Source organism: Trematomus bernacchii, unplaced genomic scaffold (assembly GCF_902827165.1).
Source record: "Trematomus bernacchii unplaced genomic scaffold, fTreBer1.1, whole genome shotgun sequence".
Lineage (NCBI taxonomy): Eukaryota > Metazoa > Chordata > Actinopteri > Perciformes > Nototheniidae > Trematomus > Trematomus bernacchii.
The window spans coordinates 29,855,583-29,868,409 of NW_022987739.1; the positions used below are offsets into that span (position 1 = coordinate 29,855,583).

Here is a 12,827-nt window from a genome sequence, read left to right on the forward strand (position 1 = left end):
TGACACAGACCTCCTTCTCTCTCTGACCTTATCTCTCTGACCTTATAGAGTCTCTGTTTAACCGCCGTGTGGAGGAGAAGGCCAAAGAGATCCTGTTCACGCCTCTGGGCTGGCACCACAGCTCTCTGGACCAGCTGAGGGAGGAGAACGGAGAGAAGAAGGCCATGGAGAGGCTGCTGTGAGTGGAGAGAAACACGCTGTCTGTGACCTGAGTGTTTATACATTATAGCAGCAGTCCACTAGAGCTGGAAGGAGTGGATTTGTTCAATGTAATCTTATTTCAAACCAAACTATAGTAAGTATAGTAGTAAGAAAAGTCCATCAGACAAAACAAGGCATTTGGAGAAGTCATTTTGGCCTCTGGAAAATTGTATCAACAATCTTTTACACAAAAATAATCAATTTTAAGTTACAAAAGTAGGGCCCAACCGATATTAAATATGATAAATGATTCTCTTTCAGTCGAAGCTTATTGTGAAAATCTTATTTAGATTTATTTGATACCCATTTAGGTTGCTTAAATTGATAAAAACAAGCACTTGCTGTCTCTTTCTGTCGCTTTCTCCGAAAATCTGATGTGAAATACTTTTAGGGAACGTTATTTAAAGTTTTTTGTACGTCAGTACTTTGGTCAATGCAAACAAACATGTATTAATGGAAATATATATATATATTTCTTTTTCTTTATAATTTAACTTCAAACGTTTTTTAAGTTCTTAATAAAGGAGAAAAGAATCTCCATTTTTATTTGTCAGGTATTTCATTTAAACACAAGTTAACAAAAATAGGTATAACCATTTAGTTAATGTATATGGACTATACATTTATTAAATGACCAGAAAACTGGTAATTATAGTAATAATTATATCCGCACTTTGGATAACATGTCGTCTGCACAGAGATAATAACAAACAGTGAGTGTTCAAAAGGAATACATCCAACATGATAGATACTTTAGAAATCTCATTTGAAATGTTTGCATGGGCGTAACAGTATTTAAAAACGAGTTGTTGTGGCGATCCAGTACTCACAACAGGAAAGAATGAAACAGAGAGGAATCAATGAAACACAAACACAGAAATAGTTGAGATTAATCATTATTATTTAGTTGCGCACCACCAAACAACAATGGGGAAACATTACCTTGCTTCAACAGCAACCAATCGCAGAAATGCTCCCACGAACACAAGAAAACACAGGGGAGATATAGGTTTCCTAAATGACACACGAACATGTTCCCTAATCATGTTTAACGCACACACATTGTCAGGTCTCCTAAACTTGGACATGTTCCAGATGTCGAAAGGTCATCATCTCATGACTTCTTTAGGAGTCTTGCAGGATATGAATTGTCCAATTAACAAACTTTATATACGTCTGCACATGAACGCACATACATTTCTTTCATTAACTAACACTTAAACTGTATTATATCTAAATGTAGCCTCTTTGCATTTCCTCTGAGCTCGGCGTCAGCTCACTTAACGTAATAATTAGCAAAGAGACGATTCTATGGAAACTGTAATTCAATAACATACCTAGTTACTATGACTAGGTCCAAGATTGATATAACAGAGTGATTTAATATTATCCTCTCATCTAATCATCCACCTTGTGTACAGTATATATAGGATAAACATATTTTTTTATATATATTTGTATTATATATTTTGTATTGTATGTCTGTACACACAAACTGAAAAATTGACAATAAAGTTGACTTGACTTTTGACTCTGACTTTTTGACACCTCTCTTTGTGCAGCTCGGCCAACCACAGCCACATGATGGCTCTGCTGCAGCAGCTGCTCTACAGCGAGTCTCTGTCTCTGTCCTGGCGGGACATCATCGTGCCCGTCGTGCGGCAGGTGGTGCAGACCGTGAGGCCCGACGTCCGCAACTGTGACGACGACATGGACATCCGCCAGCTCGTCCACATCAAGAAGGTCAGGCTGCTTTCATAGGTCACTCTTTAGGGATTAAACATACTCAATGTATGTGCCCTGCAAACATCAACAAGGCTGTTAGAAAAATCTCACTGGTCCCCGTCTTGAGCTTCAATCTCAGGATCCATGTGTTTCTGATCCTCTCCAGAATGGAAGTAGTCATCACATACAGAGCATCAACTAGTTCCTGAACAGTGTCCTTCACATGCTGATATACAAGAGAGGGAGTTACACAGTCACAAGATGGAGGAATAGAAAGCAGTATTCAATGTTTACTTCAGATTAGCTCCACGTCAGAAATGATCATGCTTGTCATATGTCTATCTCCATAGAGGCTGAATCATCATGTTCATCACATAGCTATCATATGCCTAAAACAGTCCTGATGCTCTTCTAGGTAATCATACATCCTGTCATGTTCACAGCTACAGTTGGGATACCTTTGTTATCATGTGCACTCTGATATTGGAAGAGGACATTCAGGATTTTCCCAACAATGGCTAATAAGGCTGTGTGCTTCGGTTGGTTTCAGATTTTATTCCTGAATCTCCATTTTTCTCTTCAGATTTCAGGAGGCAAGAAGTTTGATTCGACGGTGGTAAATGGCTTCGTGTGCACCAAGAACATCGCCCACAAGAAGGTAAGGTCAAGTCCAAGTACACCTTCTTTGCCTCTTTTAAACCAGTAATCGTATCCAGAAAATAACCTGATTCTTGTGTGACCTGTGCTCAGATGAACCCCTACATCAAGAACCCTAAAATCCTGCTGCTGAAGTGCTCCATCGAGTATCTGTACAGAGAGGAGTCCAAGTTCTCCTGCATCGACCCCATCGTGCTGCAGGTCAGTTCGTCCCTCTGACTACTAGGGATGGGAATGATTAGTCAAATATTAGAATATTCAAAATTATTCAGGTATTCGAATATGAGTTATGAATCTTTTTATTGTATTTTTTTTTTATGGGAATACATGCATGGGCGTAACTGTTTCAGGTCTAAGTTGATTAAATATTATCAAATAGATTAATTAAATGTATATGACAGTGCCATTTATTAAAATATCTTAAAGGTCATGCTATTTGTAGGCAATAGCATAGGTCTCAGATAAATAAAAATATATAAAAAACATGTCTATGAAGTGTTTTGCTCAAAATACCAAACAGATCACCCATTCTAGCCATGCCTCATATCCCTCTATTTCACTTCCTGTTTCTAAAGTGCTGATTTGGGGTATAAAGCTTTAAAAAATAAAAAAGGAGGGGTCTGAGCTCATGCGGGACCCGGCAGCTACTGTCTAAACTAAATACTGCCGTGATGAAACGCCATATCATGGATTATCAAGGATTATTTCTGAAACAGTATGGAGCTCAAAGGCTTTCTCTCTTGCCGGTTATACCACAAGGTGAGTTCCTTTTTATTTCCTGCTTCTTCACACACATGCTCTCCAGTACAGGTTAGCTCTGAGTGTTAGCGATGCTAATGTAAACACTGACCATATTACGTCCAAAACAGTCGGGCATTGTTTCTGATAGCAACGTTTCTGATTGGGCCGTGGGTCCACATTTCAGATATTACGTCATATCGGACGCAAATCTGGATCAGCTCCGTTGTTCCCCCGTTTTTAGAGATTTGGGTACGGTGGAAAAGAGAGGGTTTTATTTTCTGACGCTGCGTGAGTTCCCTGACACACCGGGGACACATATTGATGTATAAAAGACATCAAAAAGTGCATTTTGCATGATAGGTCCCCTTTAAGAAAAATATCAAAGAAAACTTGGTTTGGTTTCTATATTTATTTGAAAAATTTATTTATTATAAAACATTTTTTAAAAATGTTTTTATAGGATTTGTAAATTCGGCTAATCGGTTAACCGTTTTTTTGGGGGTCGAATATTCGAATATAAATTTGCTTTCAAATACCCATCCCTACTTACTACACTTTGTACAACCATTTGTATCTTGATTTGCAGATGCCTCAGTTTACCAAAACTAAGAATGCATTTTCTCTGTCTGTCCCTCAGGAACGAGAGTTTTTGAAGAACTACGTGCAGCGCATCGTAGACGTCCGTCCCACGCTGGTGTTGGTGGAGAAGACTGTGTCTCGAATAGCTCAGGACATGCTGCTGGAGCACGGCATCACGCTGGTCATCAACGTCAAACCGGTCAGTGTAGTTTTACCGATATATACAGTATATATATTTTTTTTAAAACATGTATTTATTTATTCTTTACATTTATCACACTAAACAAACACAACTGAACATTCCCTAACATTAGACATATGGCAGATTACAAAATAATGCTATAAAATAAAATGTGTGAGTTACTAGAAATCAGTTTAAAGTACAGACCAAGAATATAATTACATTTGCAAATTAACAAAGTCAACAAAAATACAATAAAAGCACATCCACAAACGGAGCAGAGTACAGCTTACAATTCTCCAAATAGATTAACCATATTCAACATTTCCTCACAGTAGTTTAGTCTTTTCACTTTAACCTTCGCGGATACAAGCGGCCGAGATGGGTTTTCTCAGCTGGGTGTCCTTTAGGGATAAGGTGAGAAGTTCAGTCATCCGGGAGGGAGTCGGAGTTGAACCGCTCCTCCTTCGCGTCAAAATGAGCCAGTTGAGGTGGTTCGGGCACCTAGTAAGGATGCCACCTGGGCGCGTTCCAGGCACGTCCAGCTGGGAAGGAGACCGAGGGGTAGACCTAGGACCAGGTGGAGGGATTATATCTCTTGGCTGGCCTGGGAGCGCCTTGGGATCCCCCAGTCAGAGCTGGTTGATGTGGCCAGGGAAAGGAAAGTTTGGGGCTGGAACCGCTACCTCCGCGACCCGACCACGGATAAGCGGGAGAAGATGGATGGATGGACTTTAACCTTCCATAGCTTCTGCAATGCCCCAATTTTTTATAAGTTCCAAAAACAATTCCCAAATGGTGTAAAATTCAGAAGCTTTCTTCCTTACTATATAGAGAGGCGGAGTCCCTCCCTTTCCGGGGGACCTCCATGGGACCTTATTTCGGAAAAATTATGTATTGAAGTCAATGGGGAGAGAAAGATTATCCTTCAATTCCGTTTGAATTGTGCAACGAATTACACATATGAGGTTTGTCAATTTAAAAGATAATTTTGCAAGTAAAAAAAATGTGTCGCAAAACCGCTCAATGAACTACATCTCCCGTCTCGCACCACACACCAAGACGGCCGTCACGTTGGCACATTTCACTTCTTTCTTTCAGAATGAGGCGGAAAGTATTAAAAGAGGTGAAAATCACTCCAAGTCTGGGCATGTTGAGAGCTGTACATACACACAAGGGGAGTTAGTCGGTTCGTAAGAGCCAGCATGCGGGACCGGGACTCTGGGATTTGTAGTCTTTCTAGTTGCGTATTTTTCATAGTCTTATATTTCAGCAGTTTTACGACAAACTGTGACTTTTTTGACATGGAAATTATTATTTAAGATTGACAAACATCATATGTGTAATTCATGGCACAATTCAAACGGGATCGAGAGATAATCTTTCTCTCCCCATTGACTTCAATACATCATTTTTCCGAAATATGGTCCCATAGGTCGGAAGTAGATGGGCGGGACTTCGCCTCTCTATATGTGAGTTTCTCAAGAGCCAGACTCAAAGGTCAATTGTTTAACCAGTGGCCCAGGGAGGGGCAACCAACATTTTTCCAACACAAAGCAATTGAGCACCTGGCTTGTAGAAGGCATAGGTTAACCATTTTTCATTCGTTTTAGTGATATATTATTTGTACTGTCTATGTTGTCTTTGCCGTTGTTAATCATTTCTTATTTTCTTCTTTGTGATTTCAGCAAGTCCTGGACCGGGTGAGCCGTATGACGCAGGGAGACCTGGTGATGTCGATGGACCAGCTGCTCACCAAACCTCGTCTGGGAACCTGCCTCAAGTTCTACATGCAGCCCTTCATCCTCGCCAACAGTAAGAAACTCTCCCCCAATCTCAAAGACTACTGCTGTCAGATCAAATCAAATCAACATTTCTTATAGCCCCAAATCACTGGGGACCCCTCGAACCAGCTTTTCACCCCCCCCCCCCCCCCCGGAGCGGAGCAAGGCAACGATACTTAATATAAGAAGCAGCATTTTACGGCGCGCTATGCATGGGGCCGCCTTGAGGGGGTTTCCCGACATGTCATTGCAGTAGGGTGTTTCATGTTGTCGTTGCTGTGGACCTTCTTAATCTACCTTCTTTGGGGGCCCCCTTCTGGTCCGGGGCCCTGGTCATAGCATAATAATTATAAAAACATTATACAACAACATAAGTATTGCCATGTGATAAGAGCATGTGACAGAAGTGATGCTAATGTAGATGGACACTAGGTGATGGAAATTAGTTGACAAGGAATATAAAACTTCCTGTAGAGTAGAGGTACTGCCACTTGGTGAATTATAAATTATAAAAACTATTCATTTACAAGATAGTTATACTGTATACGTTTCCTATAGAATTCACTTGAATAAAACACATCAAATTAAACATTTCAACATGCATTCACTTTTTATTTATTGACAAATTCATGTTTTTACCTACAGTATAAATGGGAAAAAAAACACCTTAAATCCGAAAGCACGTTTTCTTTTGTTTTACTTGAAGGAAAATATATTTACAAATAAAAACCCGGCCCAAGAGAGAGAAAAGATTCTCTCTCATTTTGTCCTGATCCATTTCTATAAAAACCTGTCTGAAAATGAGCTGATCAGAGTTTGGCCACTTTATGATGTCATAACGATTTTTTGGCTTGTGCAACCATTAGCCAATCAGCAACCAAGGTAACCAAGGTAACCTTATCACCTGAATCTCCTCCTAGAGCACCATTGAGTTCTTTGTAACCAAATCTCTCTCAGAGGGGCGTGGGGAGGGGCTCCTTATTTTCATCTAAAGTAACAGACAGAGAATCAGCACTTTTGAAACAGGGCTGAAACAGAGGGGATTATGGGTAATGCTGCAATGATCTGTTTGGTGTTTCAGCCAATCAGAGACAGGTTCTGTATATATCTGAGACCTGTGATATGTTGATGAAAAACAGTATAATAGGGGACCTTTAAGAGTAAATCGTGATGTCTTTCCCGCCCTCACAGATGAGCCAAAGACTCTGATGTTCTTCGAGGGTTGTCCTCATCACCTCGGCTGCTCCATAAAGCTTCGCGGCGCCTCCGAGTACGAGTTGGCCCGTGTGAAGGAGATCATCATACTGATGGTCTGCGTGGCGTACCACTCCCAGCTGGAGATCTCTTTCCTCATGGACGAGTTCGCCATGCCGCCCAGCCTCGCTCAAAGCACCTCGTTCCCCTGCCTCCTCGAGGGCACGTCTGCAGAGGAGGAGGAGGAAGAGGATGATGGGGAAAGCAGAAAGCCAGATATGAATGAAGAGAGCCAGGAGAAAACTGTAAAAACTGAAGATTCTGCACAACAAGAGGAAGGGTTTCCATCTGAGTCTTTATCCACAAATGGAGATAAAGACACTCTCCAAGAGAAACAGACCTCTCCTTCCTTTGTCAAAGACGAGGAGGGTTGTAACGCTGAGAAAATGACTTCCTCGCCACTTTCCAGTCACATTTTACCAATCATACCCTTCTCTCTTCCATTCCTCATTGAAGAAGATCCGGAGACGAGCTCAGACACGCTCATCATGCAGTCTGAGGGGGAGACGATGGGGGAGGGGAGCTTATTGAAGGGGGAGTCGCAGGATATGGAAGAAATGGATAGTTCGGAGACCACCACTACGCCCAGGTTGTTTCGGGACCCCCTGCAGGACGACACGGGGATGTTTGTGGCCGAGCAGGTGGCGTCTACAGATGACCGTCTGAAGTCCATCTCTGCCGTCTTCAAGCAGGAGCTGAAGGACATCATCCTGTGCATTTCCCCCTTTATTACATTCAAAGAGCCCTTTCTTCTGATGCCTGCAGGCATGCACTGCCCCAGCAGGGATTACTTCCCCGAACAGGTACTGAGCTTCAGTGTTGTTATTTATATTAGTTGTTTTCTACTCAGTTTACATTTTTTGAATGGAAGCTGCAACTAAAGATATATTACTTAAGCAATAGCTCACGACAGGCCGAACCACGCCCCTTAACTGTGATATAATGGCCATATGGCCATTATATCACAGTTAAGGGGCGTGGTTCGGCCCGATGCGAAGCATGCAGTTTGCTTTTCAGCCAAACTGTATACAGTTAAATCGACCGGACTTCTTTCTGCAGATGTGAGCGTCCTTAACAACGGTCAATAAGTCCTTGCTGCACATTATCCCTTACATGTTTCCATCTTAAGCTTTGTTAGTTAGTTTCGTAACGGACGTAATGTAACAGTTGTAACGGTTGTAGCTTTTCTCAGACGCGGAGGGATACTGACTTGTTGTGAAAAGTAACTACAATTCTACCCGTGATATACGCTCATTATATCACGGCTAAGAACCAATCAGATTGCTTGATTTGACTTGTCCGTTTTATAAAATAACTTTTTGTTACCCTGGTCTCTGTGAGTCCAATTTGATACTTTCAGAATCAGAATGATGTATTTATTGTTATTTACATTTGTTGTGTTCTACTCGGTTTACACTTACTGACTGAGAGATGCCACTTAAGATACAGTTCTGGAAATATTCAATTACTTATTAAAAATGTTTGTCCTGGTCTCTGTGAGTCCTAAAGATATCTTCAGAATCAGAATACTTTATTTATTTATCCTGGGGTTTGGTGGTAGTTGCTCAATTTTAGAATTAAAATAAAATATTTAAAGTAAGAATGTACAATAAAGGATAGAATTAAAAGGGATAAAGATATTTAAACATAAGAAGTTAAGGTAAAAAATGTTGAATAAAAGCTCAAATTAAATAAAATTGAATTAAAATATTTATATAAAAAATGTAATTAAAGTAAAATGTGCATGTTGTACTACAATTAATAACACGTATATTACAATATATACAGTGGTGTTTTGCAATATAGAGTATGGTGAGATATGGAGGGTAGTGAGAAAAAGAAAGGGTCATTGTTTTAAGCAACATCAAAAGAGATATTAAAGATACGTAATTACAATGTTCTTCAACGGCATCTCTAACTGGGCCCTTGGGACAAAGAGGTGCAGAGTACAGCACCTCTTTGCAGTACAGCATTTTAGAAGCTGGAAAAAGCTAAAAAGATAAGAACATGAATAACAAAGGTACAGTCCATGAATAAAAGTTACAGTGCAGTGTAAGATGTGAATAGTTCAATTAAAAGTAGCGGCAAAAAGAAAAGTCTTCAGCCTGGATTTGAAAGTAGTCAGAGTTGCAGCGGACCTGCAGGTTTCTGGGAGTTTGTTCCAGATGTTTGGAGCATAATAACTGAACGTTTAGTTCTGACTCTGGGGACAGAGAGCTGACCAGAAGACCTGAGGGATCTGGATGGTTCGTAGTTGTCTCATCTCATCATGTGTTGTCCCTCTCCTCCAGGTGTTCCTCTCTCCTCTCCTCGACAAGGACTTCAAGGAGCTGGACGGGCGCAGGAAGCGGCAGCTCCTCAAAGACTCCGCCCCCTCCTCTCTGCTGAACGGACAGACGAACGGCGCCCCCCCGATGAAGCCCGTTGACGTCCTGCCGTCCCACAGCCTCACCAGCACGCGCATCATCGAGCAGCTGAGCGGCAGCCACGATCTGGCCAAGATGCTGGCGGACTACAGAGCCAAGGGGGGGCGAATCCGACAGAGAGAAGCCCCAGATCCCTTCAGCAGCTCCAGCCTCGTGGCTCCGGTCAGCGCCTCGACGGGGGGGAGAACCCTCCTGAAGACCGACAGCGAGGACGAGAAGACGGGGAAACTGAATGATGTGAACTGGGCCCCCAAGGTGAGCAGCGTTGGGACTATTACTTGTTATAAGGCAAGGCAAGTTTATTTATATAGCACCTTTCAACACAAGGTGCTTTACAATGTGACAGCCCAACGATGATTTGGACTTTATTACCCCACAAACACAAGCCACAGCTTTGCTATCATTGCAGTTTAGTTGTGTTTATATCCTACATTTGATTTGTAAACATATAATGCTTCACCGAACACAGGAGGGGGCTTGGCTGTCTACAAATAAAGACAGCTAATTTTAATTCTCCCCAAATATATTGAGGCTGAACCTGAACTTTCAGCTTGGGGGCCCCCTAGTGGCCCTCTGCATAGTCCGCCTATAGGAAGAAACGGCCCTGGTGAGCCCTGTTGAGACGATAACTTAGTCTAAACACAAACAAAATATGTTTATTTTAGTGTAACTCACTCTATTTAGCATGTCCTACCTCATTTTGTCAAGTCAAAGTCAACTTTATTGTCAATCTTTCAGTTTGTGTGTACAGACAGAGAGAGCGAAATGCCGTTTCCCACAATCCCCAATACAAAAATACAAATATATATAAAAATATGTATATACCTATACACAATCAACAGACACATTTATACATATCCACACATTAAGACATACATAAAAGCACAACAATCAATATATACAAAATAACAGTCACTTATTTTGGTGACATTTTGAAACCTGTTTTCCTCAATGTTTACTTGGTAGTAATCCTCATTTTTGGCACATTACAGCCAATTGTAGATAAACGGATAAGTGGTCTTACTTCAATAACTTCACTTTTGGGTCAACTATAGGGATGGTGGTGGTCTAATGGATAGTGAGGTGGGCTGAAGATCGGAAGGTTGTGAGTTCAAATCCCGCCACCACTAGTGTGCCCTTGAGTAAGGCACTTAGCCCTTAGTTACTCCAGGGAGAATGTCCCTGTAATTGGTCATTGTAAGTCGCTTTGGATAAAAGCGTCAGCTAAATGAAATGTAATCTTAAAATACTGTATAGGGTTTTAAATGAAATGTTGTCGTTTGGATTGATTGTCAGACAATACAAGCAACTTGAAGAAGTTACCACCCTTTGCGATCTGGGAAGTTATGACAAGACATTTTAAATTCTTAAAAATGATTTTGTCACATTAAACAATCTGCATTCCTAAACAAGGTACAACATTTCCCATCTTCCAGCTTCACTCCTTCTGCTGAATATTTACAGGTTATTTCATAAATCAATTTGAAACGTTATTGTTTGTGTTTGTCCCCAGCTGGACTGTCTGAACCCGGTCAACCATCAGAGGCTGTGTGTTCTCTTCAGCAGCTCGTCAGCGCAGTCCAACAACGCTCCCAACCCCTGCGTCAGCCCCTGGTAAACCTGTCCATCCGGAGTGTGGATTATTAAAGAATATCATACGGTGTTTTTTCTGTATTTGTACAACATTGCTTTTGTTGTCAACAGGATTGTCACAATGGAGTTCTACGGCAAGAATGACCTCTCTCTCGGCGTGTTCTTGGAGCGATACTGTTTCAGGTACGACAACATGGAAGGAAGAAGTTTACACTTATTTAATCCCAGCCTTTCTCCCAAAAACTAAATTATTAACATATATATATAACACTGCTTTATTTTCATATAAGTAAGAAAACAAGGAAATGTAAAGTCAGTTTTAATGTGTGTGTGTGTGTGTGTGTGTGTGTGTGTGTGTGTGTGTGTGTGTGTGTGTGTGTGTGTGTGTGTGTGTGTGTGTGTGTGTGTGTGTGTGTGTGTGTGTGTGTGGTGTGTGTGTGTGTGTGTGTGTGTGTGTGTGTGTGTGTGTGTGTGTGTGTGTGTGTGTGTGTGTGTGTGTGTGTGTGTGTGTGTGTGTGTGTGTGTGTGTGTGTGTGTGTGTGTGTGTGTGTGTGTGTGTCCAGGCCTTCCTACCAGTGCCCCAGCATGTACTGTGAGACTCCCATGGTGCACCACATCCGGCGCTTCGTGCACGGCAGCGGCTGCGTGCAGATTGTTCTGAAGGAGCTGGACTCTCCGGTGCCGGGCTATCAGCACACCATCCTCAACTACTCCTGGTGCCGCGTCTGCAAACAGGTCAGCAACTACATCACAGAACAGATAACAACTAAACATACCATAATATAACATAATTGTGTGGCGCAGTGGGTTGTGCGTTGGTGTTAGGACCAGGGGGTCACAGGTTCAAACCCCACTGCAGTCAGCATGTCGTTCCTGGGACACTTCACCCCAAATTGCTCCTGTGGGGATTGCCCACAGTATTGAGTATGTAAGTCGCTTTGGATAAAAGCGTCTAACAAGTGACATGTCATGTAATGTAATGTAATGTAATGATCTGGACTGAAATGTTATCTCAATGGGACCTGACAGATATGAAAGAAATAATAATAACATTAACATAAAGTATGAGTACCAATACCAAATAAAGTAATGTAGTTTTGATAACATAACCTGAGCTCCCTGAAGGAGAGATAATAATAATAATACATGGGACTTGTATAGCGCTTTTCAGGAAACTCAAAGACGCTTTGACAGAGAATACAAATTAAAAATAACAACAAAAAAACGCCAAAGAAATACAAAAAGAGATAAACAAAAACAAAAAATAGGGGGGGGGGGGGTGGTCAGTGGTTGAATGCAGTGTTGAACAGGTGGGTTTTGAGTGATGTTTTGAATGCTGTGAGGGAGGAAGAATCTCTGATGGATTAGGGTAGTGAGTTCCAGAGGGTGGGTGCAGCAACGGAGAAGGCTCTGCCGCCCCAGGGACAGGAGGTTGGCAGCAGCAGAGCGGAGGGAGCGAGTGGGAGTGTCTGTGGAGGAGGTCAGTCAGGTAGGATGGGGCCAGGTTAAAGGGGCTTTCAGTGTTTCCCCTACCATTGTCTTGGAGGGGCGCTGCTATTATAATTTTATAATATATATATACATATTTATTTTATTTTTTTATTTGGAACCAAATTGCAACTAAACTATATCTACTGTCACTTTTCACATTGAACATGTGCTCTTTTATTAAATAAACTAAACACT

The 12,827-nt window shown here is 41.5% G+C and overlaps 1 protein-coding gene across 5 annotated transcripts in view; it reads left to right on the plus strand.

Annotated features, from left to right (window-relative positions):
- pikfyve (phosphoinositide kinase, FYVE finger containing) overlaps positions 1 to 12,827 on the plus strand; it is a 56,414-nt gene that overhangs the window by 22,196 nt on the left and 21,391 nt on the right. For all 5 annotated transcript variants that reach the window (XM_034146477.1, XM_034146473.1, XM_034146474.1 and 2 more), the window contains 11 exons: positions 49 to 178; positions 1,764 to 1,944; positions 2,510 to 2,584; positions 2,677 to 2,784; positions 3,962 to 4,102; positions 5,773 to 5,899; positions 7,060 to 7,925; positions 9,414 to 9,803; positions 11,062 to 11,162; positions 11,253 to 11,324; positions 11,705 to 11,876. In XM_034146477.1, coding sequence (XP_034002368.1) covers positions 49 to 178; positions 1,764 to 1,944; positions 2,510 to 2,584; positions 2,677 to 2,784; positions 3,962 to 4,102; positions 5,773 to 5,899; positions 7,060 to 7,925; positions 9,414 to 9,803; positions 11,062 to 11,162; positions 11,253 to 11,324; positions 11,705 to 11,876 — 2,363 coding nt within the window. The remainder of the gene's footprint in view (positions 1 to 48; positions 179 to 1,763; positions 1,945 to 2,509; positions 2,585 to 2,676; positions 2,785 to 3,961; positions 4,103 to 5,772; positions 5,900 to 7,059; positions 7,926 to 9,413; positions 9,804 to 11,061; positions 11,163 to 11,252; positions 11,325 to 11,704; positions 11,877 to 12,827) is intronic.